The following is an 18,515-nucleotide window of genomic DNA, read 5'->3' on the forward strand; positions in this document are numbered from 1 at the left end:
CAATATTTGTGCTGTTGATTTCCTTGCCCTTACCATTTATTTTTTGCAGCCCTCTTTTGCTTTATTTTTCCTCGTACCTTTTCATATTGTTTGCTTTAGGTGTAGGCTGTGGGTATGTGTTCACACTGCAATCAGTCAGTGTGGTCATACATGCAAGCAAGTTCATGGGTCAGTGGCAGTAGGGTGGATACAGCCCTGGAATAACTACACCCACCCACTAGTTGGACCCTTTTCAAACACACTCTGTAGGTTATGGGATGGCATGGTGAGGGCGGTCCTTCTCCCCATTTCAGGTCTCTGGATGGGATGAAGGTGTGAGGAGGGAGTTAGCAGCCTGGGGCCATTCAGACTGCAAAACAGATCATGGTGCTTTGTAACAGGGGCTGAGAAGACCATAAGTTGCATGGAGAAAGTAAGCTAGAATAATGGAGAAGGTGAGCTGTCAATTGTCTCCTCTGACGAGGGCCACAAGGGAAGCCAGCAAGCGTCAAAGCCAAAGGAGCTTCCTCTTCTTGCAGTGTGTCATTTGGATGAGGAACTCCTGCCTGCAGGAAGCAGCAGAGGCTAGCTGGCTCATCAGGTTCAAAAAGTGGGCAAATATTTTTAAAACAGGACACGATGGAGATCTTTCTTGTAATTTATTGCTCAAAATTCTCCAGTATTTTGCCGAGAAGCAGAAGTACCATATATTGAGTTGTTTTAGACTAACACATAATATCTCAGCACTGGAGCATGCATATTTCAGTGTTTCCAGTGCAACAGTTGTACTGGAACTGAGGGTCAAGAAGTCATAGTACTGAAATTCCAGGTTCAGCCTTCACACGTTGTTGCTCCATATATCTGGACTGATATTGCAATTTTGCCTTTTGCACCTTTGCCAGGAAAGGGATCTTAAAAAATATTTTAACATCATAGAATTTTGGCTTGCTCTTAAAGCAGCTCTCTCTTTTGTCAGTGGTCTAAAACCTCAGGTTTTGGGCCCACAGAACGTCTCTTTCAGGGCAGGGAGAGTGTTTTGCCTGAGTAGCTGGAAGTCTACGTTTTATATATGTGGAGGAATGGTCACTATTTGATCTCGGTCTTTGCCTTCTTCAGGAGCAGAGCCCTTGGGTGGTGCTGGGTTGGGCACAGGGTGATAACAGTTTTCATTCCTTCTGCAGGTGAATGCCCAAAGCCAGTCACCTATATCCCTAACTTAGGTCCAAAAATCCTCTTTCAGCATTCAGCTGGAAGGAAGGAATAGGGCTTCCATGACTCTTGTGTGTCCCTTAAAACTCAGGGTAGTCTATGACTTCACGATGCTGTGAAACAGTGGAATTTCCATAATAATTATACTGGCATCAATCACTTCTCTGGTATTTGCCTGTGAGAAACTCATTACCAGATACCTGGGGCCAGATGACTTGGAATCAGTTAAGATCTGGGCTTGGCCATCTTTCATCAACCCCTGACGTCCGAATGCCTACCACAAGCTGGCTCATGTTGGATTAGAAGTGAATCTGCCTGCTGGATACATGGGATGCCTTGTGGGCACAGACCACTGTCATGGTCCATGGTCAAAGTGTGTGAGTGAGAAGTGATCAAATCAATGCTCCTTTCAGAGTAACTGGCACGCCAGGATCATTGTGTGGATGTGATGTGTCTCAGTACTAGGACATTCCTAAAGACTGAGGTACATCTGAATGAAATTGTGAGAGCAGGACCTACGTAGCACCTCAAATCTAGTTCCAATTAGATGGACCAGATCCTAGGCTGTTCTTCTGTGCTTCTTTTGTCTTTGACACCCCCAAGATCTCTCACTACTTATCACTCCCTAGGCTGTGATTCAGGCAGGACTCAACACCTACTAGGTGGTGCACATGGGAGCAGTCCTGCTGTGGTCAGTGGAGGACATCTCCTCACCATGGTGCCATCAGGACCCAGACAGGGGCTGTGTCCATGTGTTCCATGCCAGATGCACTGCTCACCCTCTGACACCTCAGAGCAACCCCGTGGGAAGGCTGAGATGATGACTTCACCTTTTCAGACCGCCGAAAAGGAAGCCTTTTGATTTCTTATTTATTTTGAGTATACTCTGACTAGACATAGAAAAAAAACCCGACAAAACAAAATCAACTTGAAGCCTCAGGTGTTTATAAAAAATGTAGCTCAGTAAATTGCTGTCATAAAGGGCAGCTTCTCATGGGGTTGCAAATGAATGAAAACGTTAAGCTAAGGATTTGTCTTTCGTATTTGGCATCAATACTTGTGGTCATGCTCTGGAAGTTTGACTTGTTTTGTCATTTTTGATACACAAAATAAACAAAACCTGTGACAAAAGACAAGCTTGCAAATAGGGGAGCAGCCACTGGGGAATTTTATTTTATTTGTTTGCCAGCTAATTTTATTTCTTGTGCCAGCTAATAAGGTGACCTTGCAACAGACAGATGTAGATAAGGCTGACCGCCTCTGTTGTCTTATTTTGCAAGCTGGGAAGTAAGTTGCTGAAATTATTGGGAATAGGGAGATTGCCTGTAGGGGAAAAAAAAAATTCTTCTCCTACTGTTAATTAAAAGAGGATAGTTTTATGAGAATGATTGAAGTGATTAATGGTTAAAACTGTTTGGGGGTAAAAAAAAGAAATTAAAATGGGCTTTTTCATTGCTTCACCAAGAAGAAAAAAGCCATGGAGCTGAACCATAGCCAGCCACTCTGATCAGCAAAGACAGGAGGTTTATCTGTAAAAAGATAGAGATCATCTGCTGACAACGTGAAAAAACTTGAAACCACATCTTTTAAAAACATTCCTGTAGTTTAAGCTGAAATTCCTCTTCTCAGACCTTGCCAACAACTGCTGGAGAGTATTAGAGTTCAATGGCCTTTCCTGGCAGGGCAGGCTGGTACGAGCCAGGGGCGGGAGGTTGTGTTGGGAGCGTGGTACCATGTGCCAGGTTTAGTTTTGTTGAATTGAGATACTACCAGTGTGTAGAGAAAGATAATGGGAGCAGGCTAGAACAGCAGCTGCACAAAGCAAAAGGAGAACTGAAACCATGCCCCAATGGCCAAACCTCCCCGCCAAAAAAGATCAGCCACCTTCCAAGATGGACTAAGTTCAAAGGTGGCAGGGCAGGACCCACATCCATGTAATTTTTACAATCTTTCCTTGAACTCTGAGGTTTAAAGTGAGGGTCAGGACAAGCACACTGTTGTAATCAAAGTTTTGCAAAACTCCACAGGACTGGAAGAATGACTTCTGTTGAATACATGCCCTGCTTCACTTGCTCACCCTCCAGCACAAATATAGAACATTTTTTCAGAAGCAAAGTGTTACCAATATAAATCTGTTCCTGTTTGCAAAAATCTGTAATTTTGCTGTAGGACTATTGTGTCAACACAATTTAAGATGCCTCCAACCAAGCATAGAATGATGTATAAAACAGGTTGAGACTGGATTAGGAAACTACTGTCAGTGACTTCAGCTGATGTGGATTACTCTTGCTGCAGTTAAGTGAAAACCAGTAAGATATATCATAAATGTTCAGATTACACGCATTACTGGTTATGTTGTTGTACTGACATTCCGTGTATACTTCACTTCATCCCATACTGCTCCTAAACAAAAATGTCTTTCACCCCCTAGGAGGAAGGAAATGCAGAATAAAAGGGACACGGAAAGGTAAATCAGGGCTGCAGTGTTTTTGTCAATAGTGAAATATGCAATTGCCAGCGCATTGTCTGGTGCTGAATGCTGAGTGATGCTCCGTCTGCTGAGAACATTGGTGGTTCCAATGTTCTTGTTCATCTTCAGATGTCCAGTGAGATTAGGGATGTGTGCTGAACCCTCGGTGCCCTGTGGTGCCCTAGTCATGCTCTCAAGCAAGGACACCCAACATACACCTGCCAGCAAGCAGCGACATGCTCGGAGGGTGGTATCTGCTAACTCAGCTCCGCGTTTGCACCAAGGGAAACTGTCCTCCCAAAAGGAAATATATGCTTACCCAAACCAGTGGAGAAAAGTCGGTGCCTTTGAAGGCTTCCAAAGAGAGATCTTCTTTAGGAAGAACCCACATTTAGACAGGGCAGCCTTGCAAACAGAATTCTACCTTGCTGAATCTTGGGCAGCTCCTATTGAGGGGGGCATCAGGAGGCTGAGGCTGCTCCCACAGCTGAGCCACCTCTAAGTTTCTGGGTGCCTGGGGACATTTGTCTCTCTTTCTGGGCACTGTGCCCATGTCACTGGTGGCCTGTATACCACCAGCTCTCCTCTCTGTGGTGTAGGCTCATCTCTCCACTTTTGGTCGCCCTGAGGACCAGGATGGCTGTGGGGCATGTGGGGTTCAACCATGTCCTGGCAGAGACCTTTGGCAGAGCTGCCAGCAAAGAGCAGCCAGCAAACAGCTCCTGTTCCATCACATTTCTTTCTCCTCCTGGACATAGTCTGATTCTCCTCTTTCCCACTCAGTGCTCCCACTGGGCTGTGTCCCTTGAGGTCCACCTCATCCTGCGGGGAGGGGGCCAGTGCTAGGATCCTTCAGCTTTTCAACCCACATGTGTAAATGCTGGATTTTAGCCCATGGCTCCAAGTATTTCTGTCCCAAATGTGATGACAGAAACCTCATTAACTTATAAGCATGTTAGACTGGTCCTAATGGGGAATTCTGTTCTCCTAAGGATTAAATGCTTGTGTGCCTCCTTGTAGAGTTAGCCCTGGAGTTGCAGTCCTGGTGACCTGGATATTAGGGCCTAGGTGAATTCTTGTTACTCACCTAGCCCATGATTTTACTGTTTGTCAGTGAAGGGTCTGTCCACTTGTCATCTGATTATGCAAATTCACCTTCCATATGAGTCGGGATTTAAGTTTCGCTGTTTTTCAGGGTCTGACTATGTGCAGAGGGAGTTGTAGTCTTTTTTTTTTTTTTTTTTTCCACAGGAACTTCCTTTCTTGAAACACCACCCCTTGGCAGTGGACCTGCTGACACCTCAGAGCAAGGCACAGATAAAAAGGGCAGCCTGTCTTCCTTCTCCACACTCAGAAGCAAGTGGCAGAGACTGCTCAGGTGTTTGGAAGCTGCTGGCACTGCAAGCATCTCGGGTAGAAACTCTGACAAGAACCATGTTCAGCAACACTGGTGAGTTTTTGATGCTTGACATATGTTAGGTGTGAGGTTTGGCAAGTCTCCTGCAGGGAGAATTGCAGCTCCAGAGGTTCTCAGCTCTCTGATTGCTATGGGTGACACCTTGAGGAAAGAAGTTTTGATGCCAGCGCTGCTCACAGGGGATCAGTTTGCTCTAGCTGTGCAAATTCTGTTTTTGACAGATTGGTAAACTAACTACAAGACATAGCTCATTTTTCATCACTGTTCTTCAACCTGTAGACATCTGGTTCTGTCAGTGATAATGGGAAAGAAATGCAGCTCTTTTAAACTTGTTCCACATCAATGTTAAAATAATTTCTTTCTTTCAGGCTACTTTATCATGTAGATTATTGCTCTTTAGTGATGGCTGATAGCATCTGAAGGAAGTTTCAAAATAACCAAAAGGAGGATTTATTTGGGCTTGAGCTCTGTCCCATGGCTGTCCTGCCTGCCCTGTTGTCAGGAGCTGCTGCACCTGCCTAGAAAGGTGCCTGGGTCACTCCTGCAGCAGCTGCTGAACCAGCACCACTGCCCAGCCCAGCCCAGCCCCAGAATGCCCAGAACCCCTGGGGTTTGGGATGTAGCTGAGCAGATGCCCATGTGGGCTGGGTGGTGCCCGCAGCAGGGTTGGGAGCAGGTCTCCATGGCTTTCAGCAGGGGAGGGATGTTTTAACACTGCTCTGAGTCCCTCAGTCTCAAACCTCTGTGCTCTGAGTGCGTATGAGTTGAAATTTGCCAAGAAGTCTTGGACTGCAGCATCTTTGGGATGTGATCTCACATCTCTGGGATGTGCATGAGTGTTTGCCTGGAGCCTGGGCAAAAATCAGGAGTAAGCACAGGTATCCAAATTGTGCTCTCTCTTGAGAAACTGCAGTTTTCATCCCAATTCCCTTCTGTCATTCTGAGCAGCCCTTGTTCCCACTGAAGCCAGAGATACTGTAAGTACCCTGCTCCATATTTATAGGTTTTTTAAACTCCATCACCTCCTCATCATAAGGGAAAGAAGGCCCCACATAGTTACCAGTGACAAGGTGCCCATCTTTGATCACTGTTCTCTTGAAGCTCTGAACATCTCTCCAGGCAGGCAGTGATGCAATGGGGCTTGTGGGTTAATGTAGAAAGGAGCTCTATAAAGGATAAATCATAGAAATAGGCAACAAAATATTGCCTTGTATTTTTTTTCCATTAAAAAAAGAAAAGAAATCTGACAGGATTTGAGGTTTGGGCTTGCTTCTGGTCTGGCCCAGGAATGAGCACAAACAGGACTGCCTCTCGCAGCCTGAGCCTCTGTCCTGCGTGTTCTAGCTATACTCAGCTCTTCTGTAAATCATGAATTTCCATGTTGGCACACAAAGGTGCCTGCAGGCAGCCAGACTCAGGGTGTGTGGGGGCTCAGCTCCATGCCCAGGGCAGGAAGCAGGGCAGGAAGACAAAAGCAGCAGGTGAGGGCTGCCCAGGGAAGGCAAGCTGTGGCCAAGTCCCCTGGGATGTGGTGATGGGTGCGCCACTGGCTCGCTCTGAGGCATTCCTTGGCACAGGACGCCGTGCCAGTCAGGTCACAGGGTATCGCAGGTGTGTTTGCACAGGAATAAACACTGCACAACTGACGGGCATCTGAGTGGAGACAGGTCTTTGGCACAGTGCTCAGCACGGTCAGGCCGTGCTCTAGGGCAGCTGTTGTCAGTGATTCTTCCCTGTGCATCCTCAACAGCACTGGTGTGATGTCCAGAAATGGGGTGGATATGCAGTCCCTAAGTTAAGAAATGCTGTATAGATGGATTTCCTTGGGCCCTTTCCTACAGTTATCCTTTGTGTTCAACTCTCATGTCCCTTTGCATCCCTCTTCCAGGACCAAGGCTTTCTGGTATCTTCTCAGCCCAGTGCCAGGGTTTTCCATAAAGAACAATGTTGAGCAACTTTAATGTTTGGAGATTTCTTAATGCTGAGGAAGATGCACTTCCTCTTTGTCCTCAAGAGGGTTGAGTAGCTACCTCCAGCTGAAATTTTTTGACACAAATGCACACACACCCCATTGCGCAAAATATCAGCCCAAGGCTGGCTACTGGCATGCAGCAAGCAAACAAAAAAGCACTCAAATATTAAGCTAGTTAACAAAAGATGCTGGTCAATTTTAAGTCTATTTGTTGTGCCAGTTATATCTGGTATGTAATGAAGATAAATATGGTTTATATATTTACGAAGAAGAAATACACAGAGATTTGGTGGGGATCCATGGGTGGTGGGTTCTGTTTACTCAGGGCTGCACTCGCTGCTCAGGTTGCAGTAAGGAGTGTGCTGCTGATTTCAGCCTGCCCTGGGACTAGCCCTGCATGTGGCATCTCTCACGCCACACTAGCTACCAGCAGATTCCAGCCTCTTCTGTGTTAGGGATGGTTCTTGTTGATAATAACATTGTTGCCAGGTACCATGCAAATCTGTCAAGACATTTGGTGAATTAATCTCTTCAACCATTATGCTTTTGACTTGCTAATATCAAAGTTACCGTAACCCGTTTTTGCCTCTCCCATGTCTTCATCTGAATCACTCATGAGAAGAGTGCTTATGAGGTATTGTTACTCCCTGCTGTTCACACAGAATTCATCCTTTGAGGATATTTGATGGGCAGGTACAAGACATAAACGCTCCCGAAGAAATACAGCTCAGCCACATTCCAGCATGCTCTGGCTTTTCTTGTCACAGCTGGGCAGCCTGCCAAAGCCTGATGCAGTGACCCCCAAATCTCCATCATCATTTAAAGCTGAGGGCTTTCTTTTTGTTCAGGTGTAGCACTGGGTTGTGCCTCTCGGAGTTCCACTCCTATGCTACAGCCCTGAACCACTGGGCACAGAGATGCTGAGGCTTTTCCTGGCCCTGATCCCATCCAGAGTTGCAGGAGTGGAGGCAGTCATTTTAAATATTGTGTCTTAAAAATCAGCTGCTGTGTTGGGAATGGATGGGAGCAAGGCACTTGCAAGAGATTCTTGCTGGGGAGTAAATATCTGCTGAAGCCAAATGGGAAAAGCAGCCCCTCTGAAGGGGAGCAGTGCTCTGTGGTGAGTGTTCTGCAGTGACCCATCCAGATCAGGGACAAGTTCCTGCCTTGCCCTCTGACTATCTGGCCCTGAGCTGCTGTAACATGGTTCTGCCTCCTCCTTCTCCCTCCATGTCCGCCCAGGGGGTCTGAGGTTCACCTCTGAGTAGTTTCTTTAAATTGTTTGATTTTTTTTTTTTTAATGTTTGATTTGATTTTATATTGTATTTTGCTAGATCTCTTGTTACTCTAGATATTTTGATGACTCATAGGGCTGCATTAAGAAAAAGAAAACTGTTTTCACTGAGAAAATCACCAACTCTTCTTTTCTCCTAATGTTTTTCCAGAGAGCAGTCTGAAGGTCACTGGGGTTGACTTTCTGAAGAGCCAGAACACGCGGCAGCACCACACGGATGGGTACAACATCCAGAGCCTGGTGGTGCGGCGCGGGCAGCCCTTCCAGGTGCAGGTCAGCCTCAGCAGGGAGCTCAGGGCTGCCGACAAGCTGACCCTGCGCTTTGGCATCGGTAAGCAGGGTCCCTCTGCGGCCACCAGGCAAAGCCAGAGAGCACCAGGAGCATCCAGCTGCCTCTTCCTGGCACTGCACAGGCATTGCAGACCTGTGCAACCCTCACACATATTGTCTTGGGTTTGTTTCCAGGTGAAAGTCCAATGAAAAACAGGGGGAGCCTGCTGTCTCTGAAACCGGAGAGAGAGGATTTCAATGGGTGGAAAATCTCCATGGTTGAGAGGAAAGGCAAAGAGGTAAAGCTTGTGGGCAAGGAGCCTGATGCCCAGTACCAAGCCCATCAGAAGCTACAGAGCAAAGCATCCTCATACCCCCATCCTGCTTTCCTTTAGTTCTGTGATTTTAGATGGGCAGCAGCCTTGTCCTGCTTATTTCATTGATCCCCCCATGCACAGGCAGGCTTTGCCCTATCCCATTGCCTTCCCCTCTTTCCCCACAGGGATCTGCATGGCCCCCAGTTTTGCCACTCGTGCCAGCTCTGTGGCACCATGTTTGTGCCATGCATGTAGCCATGGTGGGGTGTCCCTCATGCTGTCTCTCCTTGTTGTCTCCTCAGTGCCTGCTGTCCATCACCAGCGCGCCCAATGCCCCTGTGGGAATATACAACATGCAAGTGAAGACTGGCAGTAACATTTACAAGCCTGAAAATGGCGTTGTCTACCTTTTGTTCAATCCTTGGTGTGAAGGTGAGTGGTCTTGCAACTGGGAGTGATAATTACTTCTACCAGGGATTGTTCCAGATGGAATTTTGCCTCCTATTTTCCTTATTCTCTTTCTTACATACGTTGCTTTTTCCCCATAAAACACTGTAAGCAGCGTCCTCATGGAGACAGTGGGAAGCTGGGCAATAGCAACGAGCCAGCTCCTCATTGGATATTCTCCAGTGCTGGGACATAGAGGGACATCTATCTGTCACATCTGTTTGCACCTCTGTATCATCCCTCTCTGTTTCCCTGATTAACTGAGAGAATTGTGTTGGCTTAAGATCCAGAAAAAAATAACCAGAATAAAAAATTGTGAGGTTGGTGGGCATCAGTTCCCCAGTTCTCTCTGCTGCTTACCTAGTACTCCACAGTGTTCACTAGTAAGATTTTTGCAATAATAGAAGAGTGGTCACATAGCAATAGACCTACAGGGGGAAATTAAAGATTAGTCTTATTGGAAATCCTTTCATGATAGGAGCAAAAAAATGGGGATGCTGCATGGTCATCTGTTGGTGTGAATGTTGCAGATCCTTGGTTACCCCAGTTTAGCTTTCCATGGAAGATTTCATACAGGGTTTGCAAACCACCTGACATCTGAGGGATTTTTTTTCTGCAGATGATGTTGTCTACATGTCCAATGATGCAGAGAAGGAGGAATACGTGCTCAACGACACTGGCACCATCTATGTTGGGTCTGCGTACAGCATCTACGACAGGCCCTGGAATTTCGGGCAGGTAAAACACAGCTGTCTTGTCAGCCCTATAGCCCTTCTTCATCCCTTCAGCATGGAGCCCATGAGGAGCTCAAAGTGCTGGAATGACCCTGCCAGCTTCACTGGGAGGGCTCACCTGCTTAGAGTAACCTGTGTGCCTATGTGTGTTCCCCACCCACAGCTGGAGAGTGGGGTTAAGTGGCATGTTTATAATCAGATGATGCAACTCCCCTGGTAAAGGATGTGGAAACTGGGAACAGGATATTTCTGACTGAAAAAATTCACATAAGGGAATTCCTGCTCTCATGCAACTGTAGGTGCTGTTAGTCAGCTAATGAGACATGGAGAGGGCTGATGGGGAAAAAAAATCTGATTTACCTGTTGCATCATAGTCAGGAATAAAGAGGGTAAAATTACTGGCAGACATTATCACCTTTCAATTGGTGCCTTCACTGACAGCTGTGTGCTATCCAGGCAGAAATCTGCAGCAAAAAACATTCAAACCTGGGGTTTTTTCTGTTTTGTTTTGTTTTATAAATCTACAATTTTTGCAGGCTATCTGCAGAATATGTATCTGCAGGACATACGTAGCCCAAAGGTGCTCACACTGATGCCTTTACACTAAAGGGGCCAAAGGGCATCATCTGCAGGGCTGTTCCTATCCTAATATTTATCCTGCTGTTAAGCAATGAGAATTGATATTGATTCTGACAAGCTGCATTGGATCATATGTTTGACATGTTTGTGAACTGGACCTCATGGAGCTTTATCAGCAATTGCTAATTATGAATCTTTGTTGTAATAATTAGCATTTACGTACCTTTCTTTTTTCCAAGGTTCATTTTGTGCCTATGTCAATAGACTAAATATCAGTAGAGATCTTAAAATTTCATTACTCTTGTGAGTAATTTGCAGAGTTGCAGGGAGGTGATGTTGGTGACTTTTGTACACAGGAGTAAAGATTGCTGGGTCAGGTTTCAACTGTATTTGCAAGACACTCGAGACAGCCTTTTGTTTTACAAGGCTGGGTTTCATTTTAGCCCTTGTTTGGAGAGAACAGCTTTGGGAAGGCCCACAGCCTTGGAAATTCAATATAACAAGCAAATTCTGTTTTAGAGCAGCATATAAAAATATCTCCGTTTTCTCCCCAAAACAGTTTGAGGAATTTGTCTTGGATGCCTGCATGTATCTGCTGGACAAAAGCAAGCTCAGCCTGGATCAGAGAAGGGATCCTGCACATGTGTCCAGAGCCATGTCTGCTTTGGTAAGCCTCTCTCAGTGAAGTGCTTTGCCCCTTCATATCCTCCCTCAACCTTACTTGCTCTTCTTTCCCTGGGACCATGAATACCATTTCAGGAGGCATCTGAAAGGGATTCCTTTGGGAAACTGCAAGCAAAGAGACAAAGGCGCTTTGGGGTGGAGAGAAAAGGCAAACAAAAATATAGCACGTTCCCATCTCCAAAGCTTGCAGCTGCCCCAGTGGTTGTCCCTCCTCATCAGCTGTGCTGGTGAGGCCAACACAAGGGTTGTGTTTTGGGTGGGTAGCTATTCTCTGTGCTGGGACCCTTTTGGAGCCCTGTGGCTTAAGACACAGGATGCAGAGTTAATCTTTACTGCCCTGAGCAGAATTTCCACCTCCCTCTAGATATCCAGGTGGAGTTTCTAACCAGGGGAGCCCCCAGCCAGGACCAGCAGCCTTGAGGGGTCTCACATGCCTGTGGAGTACCAGGGAAGCCACAGGGCAGGCCGAGACTGTGGGGTTTAAGCCTCATTCAGCCTCATCCCTTAATTTTTCTGCATGTATGTGTGGCCACAGGTTAATGCCAACGATGACAGCGGAGTCCTGCTGGGGAACTGGTCAGGGAACTACGTCAGTGGAACATCCCCTATGGATTGGATTGGGAGTGTGACGATTTTGCAGAAGTACTACAAAACCAAGAAGCCAGTGCGTTATGGCCAGTGCTGGGTCTTTGCAGGAGTCCTCAACACAGGTGAGCAGTGAACATGACCTGCCTCCCTTCTCTGACACCCCAATTACTGTGCTAGTAAGCCAAATCATTGTGCCTCTGAGCCACAGAGGTGCCAGGGTCTGTCTGTAAGGAGAGGCTGAGGGAGCCAGCACTGCTCAGACAGAAGACAAGCCTTTGGGGGTGTGATCCTTGTGTGTAAATACCTGACAGGAAGGAGTGGAGCACAGACAGGCTCTTCTCATTGACACCCAATGTGGTGATAGGCACAGCCTGAAACATGGGAGGTTCTGTCTGAACCTGAGAAAACAGCTTTTTTCACGGTGAGAGTGACCAAGCACTGGCACAGAGAGGTTGTGGAACCTACATCCTTGGAGATGTTCAAAAGCCATCTGGACAGAGTCCTGAGCACCTGCTCTAGAGGAGCCTGGGTGGGCAGAGGGGTCAGGTAAGAGGATGCCTGCCAGGCTGAGGGATTTTGTGACCCTGTGTTTTGTCTGTCTGTGCTGCAGTCATGCGTTGCCTGGGGGTGCCATGCCGCTGTGTGAGCACCTTCGACTCGGCCCACGACACGGAGGAGAACCTGAGGGTTGATGTTTACCTGAACGAAAAAGGAGAAAAGCTGAACTCGTTGTCCTTCGACTCTGTCTGGTACTGCCAAGTGGGGCTGATGCTTCCTATGCCCTGTGCTGCCTTGCAGTGCCCCATTTCCCAGCCCCAGAAATTCCTTTGAGAATTTCACTACTCCTTGGGGTTTGCTGCCCTGGAGGGGGAGAGAGAGAGAGAGAAAGCCAGGGGTTTCACAGGGTTACCTGCAAGTACCCATTAAATATGCCCTTACTAAAGGATTAAGGGAGGAGACTCTTCAGGCTGTAACAACTCACTCCTTCTCTTTCCAACCCAAATGCACGCAGGAACTTCCATGTGTGGAATGATGCCTGGATGAAGAGAACAGACATACCAGATGGGTTTAGTGGCTGGCAGGCAATTGATTCAACCCCTCAGGAGCAAAGTCAAGGTAAGATTTGCCTAGAAAGGCTCTTCTGCAACTCCTGAGGGAGACAGGGACATTTTGTGTGTAAAACATGCTTCCCAGTCAGCAAACCTGGTACTCCCCACACACAACTTCATGCACCAGGGCAGTGACACTGTGAAACAGCACTCCTGCCCCCTCAGCCCAGGATGGAAAGAGCAGCATTTCTTGGCAGGCACAAAACCAACCATGTGGGAATGTGAATTTTGTTTCAGGGGTTAGAGGACATCTAAATCATTGAGGTCATGAGCCTGTTCATTGGTAGATGAGAGGAGTGACCACCAAAACTCCCTGCACAGGTTCAGGGAATTTGAAGGTGGGAAAAACCCAAAAGGATAATCCTCAGGGAAGTGCAGAAAGTGGAATATTGCCTAGAGATCAAACACAGGTGTCTGGATGCAGCTGACTTAATAATCTCATACTGAAATTGGCTAAGGAAGAAACTTTCTAACACAATTTTGAAGTATTAGCTTCAAATTCATTATTACAGCACGCTGAACACCCGGAGGGTATTTCCTCTGATTGGGTGTATCATGAAATTTTACAAGGTATTTATTTCATTATGATCGTACATATTCATTAGAGTGAAATTTATGGCTAGTACATAAACATTGCTTCTTCTAGAACTAATTTGCTTGCATCTGCCTCTTACTGGAAGGCCTTTTATGGTCCTGGGGAGTTGTCAGAAGGGGTCCCTGGTGGTCATACTCACCAAGTACCCCCAGCGTTACAGATGACCTTGCCTGGAACTTCTCTTAGGGCACGTGCTGTTGTTTCTTGTCACGTAACATTTACACAAAAGCCACCATATTCCTCATTATCTGTTTATGCACTGGTTCCAGCTATGTTTAGCATCCTGTGGGCCTACTTTTACACTATTTTACCTACTTCTTTAAAACACATTGCTCGTGTTTGGTCAAGGCATCGTTATGTTCCGTTCCTTTTATCAAACTCAGCTGTGGCTTTCTAACTTTAAAATTATCTAAGTGAGGGGAAACATTCAAAAGCTCCTACCAGACCCTGGTCATCTATAAAAAATTCCTAAGCAGCTCTGGGATAAATGAGAGAGTTTGGAGTTCATTACTGAGTTGGAGGGCTGTTTACTGCTAAGCATCAGCTGCCATGGCCACAGATTCCTGGTGGAGCAAAAACTGGAGCCACAGCAGGTGTTTGTGAAGCTGGCTGGTATCGAATGCCCTTTGCAGGTCGTTTCCAGTGTGGGCCCTGCCCGGTGAAGGCTGTGCGGGAAGGAGATGTGTACCTGCCCTACGACGCCAAGTTCGTGTACGCGGAGGTGAACGCCGACAGAGTCTACTGGGTGGTCAAGAAGGTGAACGGCAAGGATAAATACTTCAAGGTCGGCACGGAGACCCAAGCCATCGGCAAGAACATCAGCACAAAAGCCGTGGGGCAGAACAGGCGGGTAGACATCACCAAGGAGTACAAGTACCCCGAAGGTAACTGCCCCCATCCTCTGACACAGTGCCAAAGAGGGGACCCCCACCTTGCAGGTCACCCCACAGCAGGTTTCCAGGAGAAAACTGCAGGAGTAGCTGCAGTGGCAAACTCGGCCTAAGGCCAGGAGACCTCGGGAGGCAGCACTGCTCCCAGGCATCCTCAGGCCCGCAGTGACACCTATAGGCTGCTCCTCAGGGACACGAGCAAGCTTCCAGACAGTGAAAGAAATGGGCTGAGTGATGGACCTTGTGTCACACTGACCTTGGCTTTATTTTTTCATTTCTTCATTTTGTCTTTACATTCCCCCAAACCATTTTGGAAAACAGAAATCCCACATGTCCTTCTCACAGTTCTCAAGATCCAGCCATGTTGTCCTAGATTGTTAAAACCTTCTCAGTGAGGAGGGCAAAACTATCAGGCTGAAATATTTAAGAGTATCCATCCTCTAAATTGTCTCTTCCGGGAAATTCTTCCAGGCCAGAATGCTACAGCTAGATTTGGTGGTAGCATAAACCAAGAAATTGTCCTAAGCAGAGGCTGGAGGTGCTCTGACATCCTCTCTGCTTATCAGCAAAAGCATAAATAAAGGGAAGATAGCTCTGGGTGAGGAGACTGAGATACAGTTGTCACCCATATTTCTCTTCACCCAGGCTCCAAACAGGAAAGGATGTCCATGCAAAGAGCTTACAGCTTCCTACGCCCTTCGGGGTTGATGCCTCGTTCAGGCTACGCTTCGACTCTGCAGGGAATAGGTGCCAACACCGAGCCTTTGGTCCCGAAGGAGCCAGTCACCAAGACTGGGCTCCACCTGGAGATAGCCAATACAGAACCTTTGCATCCTGGCAATCCCCTGGAAATGGCCATCACAGTGAAGATCTCTGCTCCTGGGAACTGGACCGTTGACCTTATTGGCTCCTGCCAGCTGCAGTACTATACTGGAGACGTTCAGGCCAATCTTGGAACTGTCAAGGAGATCATCACTCTTGAAGGCCCATCTGGTAAGCACAGAAAGCTTGCTGTGTTCTGTAGTCTAATTCACTGCAGCAGTCTGGGGTTTGTACTGGCTCCACTCTAGACCAGTGTAGGCCCTGTACTCTGTGAAGAGCAGAAACCGCCTGCCTAGAACCTCCTCTCTCTTCACTGCATTTGAAGTCTCAGTTACAGACTGGGATCCCTCTGTAGCAGGGACCAAAACATGAAGGCCCTGCTGCAGCTTCAAGGAGGTGATTTAGGAGTACATTAGTGTGGGCAGACAGAGGTTTTCATGGCATGAGTGAGGTGTGCTGAAGCATCTCCCTCCTGTCCTCACTGTCTGAACATCAAAGATGTCACCACAGGCTTTGTGTGCATCCATGTGGATCATATCCCTCACAGGATTTAGATGGCTGGAAATTTCAGCCTTTTTTAGTTGTTCTGTTTGCCACTCTAATTTGGGTGGTGGTGATGCTGGTGAGTGTTATTTTCTGAATTCTTTGCCCAAGCAAATTCCCACTTCACGACTGCCTGCCTGGCTGATCCCTGGAGCTGTTGGCTGCTGTGCTGTGCACATCTTTGAGTAACCTAGGTTGTATTTTTGATCCCAAGCCATGTAACTGAAATTAGCTAAACAAGAGATTAACGAGTGATAAATAATTAACAACCCTTGCTGATTCCTAGCATGAATCACTCTCAAAAAAAAAAATCTTTGCTGTTGATGAGCTCTGAGTGTTTTCACTCCTATGCTGTTGCAGTCAAAATGCAGCAGGGCAGGACACAAAGGCAGCTCCTTCCCATGGGCTGCATTTGCCAGGTATGCAAATGCAGCCCATGGGAAGGAGGGCTTCCCCCCGCAGGGACTGAAGGGAAAGCAGGATGGTCTCAGCAAATACAGCTCGTGCCACATCCTGCCGACTTTGCCACCCAATTCCTGGGCATGTGATGAAACACCAAGCTGTGTTTTCTTTCCTGCAGAGATGCAGATCCCCCTGAAAATAGCACCTGATGCATACATGAAGACACTGTCCTCCGTGGAAGATGAAGTGCTCATCCTTGTCACTGCCATTGCTGAGGTCAAGGAAACCAACGACAAACTCACCAAGGAGACCTCAATGAGATTCCAGTATCCCCCCATCACTGTCCAGGTGAGGCAGCTGCCAGCTGGGCTCTGGGAGGACAAGGGTTAAAGCTCTGCTCACTCCAGCACCACGGTGGTGCTAGCATTCCCAGGAGGATCTCCCAGACAGCTGCCTCCTAGGATGTTCAGTTCTTGGCATCTTATTTGGCTATTCAGCATTCATTTGAAGGTTGAAAGCGGCCATGAAATCAAAGTTTTATTACTGCCCCATCTAACACAGTGCTTCGGGTGGGTGGAAAGGATATGAAGGGGCTGTCCCCTGTCATGCTGGTGGTGAGCAAACCTGCAGAAGCTCTGGCATCTTTACTACCCCTCTAATCCCAAGTCTTTGGATTTGTTTCTTTCTTTCCTCCTCTGCTAGATGCCAGAAACAGCCACTCTGTACAATGACTTCAACTGTGCATTCATCTTCAAGAACAAGCTGAATGTGACCCTGGAAAACTGCAAGCTGCTGGTGGAGGGCTTGGGCATATTTAAGATGACAACATTTGAGCTGGGGTAAGGAGATGAGCCAATGAAATGACCATGGCAGGACTCTGTTTGTTTTGGTTTTGTTTTTTTAAATATCCTTAAAGAAGCGGTTAGGGGATTTGCAGTAAGAGGGACCTTTGCCAGCTGTGTTTGAAACTGCACCACATTTGGCCAGAAAGACCCACACAGCAGTTGACAGGCTCAAGGCAGATGGGCATGACAGGGACTCCCCCCATGCTCCTGCTGTGCTGCCCAGCAAGTGTGAGCACAGCTGCTTCACTCAGAGCTGAATTTGGTGTTTCAGCAGTACAGGGAACTCCGGGGAAGGTCCCCAGGATCACTGGGACCACCAGGCATTACCACCATGCCAGGCCCCACTTGCTGCAAATTGGTCATGGGGGAAGGGGAATACTCACCCTAAACACATGCAGTGACTATTTCTTTAAGAGAAATTATTCAAAAGTGGCAAATAACCTGAATTAATGCTGAGACTATTTTGGTTGTTCCTTTGTCCTCAGGGACATAATGCCTGGCAGGATCATGAAGTCTGAAATAGTATGCACTCCGACAAGACTAGGAGAGAAGAAAATCGTAGCCAAGCTGATCTCCAACCAGATCAAAGGCATCTCTACAGAGAAGGCCATCTTCATCACTGAGTAGGATCAGTGCCTTGGCAGCGTGCAAATGTTGGCCTTGCTAAATGCATCTCATCACTGGGCACTTCTTGCCTTCTTGATTGCTTCACAGTTCTTCTAAAGTAAAGAGCAAAAATGCCATAAAGCTAAGGGAATTAAACTGCCTTAAGGGCACAGCTGCATTGATTGCAGTTAATTGTGATTCAATAAAGATGGTGAAAATTGACTGTGTGATTTGGTTTGGTGATGTTGTCACACTGGGATGGCTCTGGACCCATTGGGACGTTCCCATCTTGGACCAGGGATTGGAGCTTGTGCTGGTACCAGCTTCAGCCAGAGATGGGTGTGAGCTTGGGAGGGGCAGCAGTGCTGTGGTCCCACACAGAAGGACACACAGGGACCTCAATGCACCAAGGGCTGCTGTGCAGCTCAAGGAACATTTCAGGCAAATCCCTCCTGGGTAATTCCCTCTCCTTCCAGCTGACCATCTGGGGAATGTACCAGCACGAGCATTTCGTTGAGTTTGGAGCTCAGGAAAAACAAACCCAGCACATTCTCCCCAAACACCATTTTTCATACATCTTCCTATCCCACTGTTTTTGGGGGTTTTCAGGCATTTTTGGAAGAGGTGCCATCTCCAGCAGCATTCCTTACTAGTGCTTCCCTAGAAATGCACAACCTCTATTCTTCCCCTTCCACCCTGAATGCTGCTGGACTACAGGAAGAACCTCAATGGCAGTGTACACC

General features: G+C 47.2%; 1 protein-coding gene across 1 annotated transcript; it reads left to right on the forward strand.

Annotated features, from left to right (window-relative positions):
• The first annotated feature begins 4,938 nt into the window (after positions 1-4,938).
• On the forward strand, positions 4,939-17,994 carry TGM4 (transglutaminase 4). Its single transcript, XM_063176983.1, has 14 exons — positions 4,939-5,108; positions 8,493-8,672; positions 8,807-8,910; positions 9,231-9,360; positions 9,995-10,113; positions 11,248-11,355; positions 11,908-12,082; positions 12,571-12,709; positions 12,973-13,076; positions 14,297-14,548; positions 15,200-15,547; positions 16,500-16,669; positions 17,024-17,160; positions 17,652-17,994. The coding sequence occupies exons 1-14, from the start codon at positions 5,093-5,095 to the stop codon at positions 17,791-17,793; spliced, it is 2,124 nt and encodes a 707-aa protein (XP_063033053.1). The 5' UTR covers positions 4,939-5,092; the 3' UTR covers positions 17,794-17,994.
• Positions 17,995-18,515: the final 521 nt, after the last annotated feature.

Source organism: Melospiza melodia, chromosome 1, assembly GCF_035770615.1.
Source record: "Melospiza melodia melodia isolate bMelMel2 chromosome 1, bMelMel2.pri, whole genome shotgun sequence".
In the NCBI taxonomy this organism is placed as follows: domain Eukaryota; kingdom Metazoa; phylum Chordata; class Aves; order Passeriformes; family Passerellidae; genus Melospiza; species Melospiza melodia.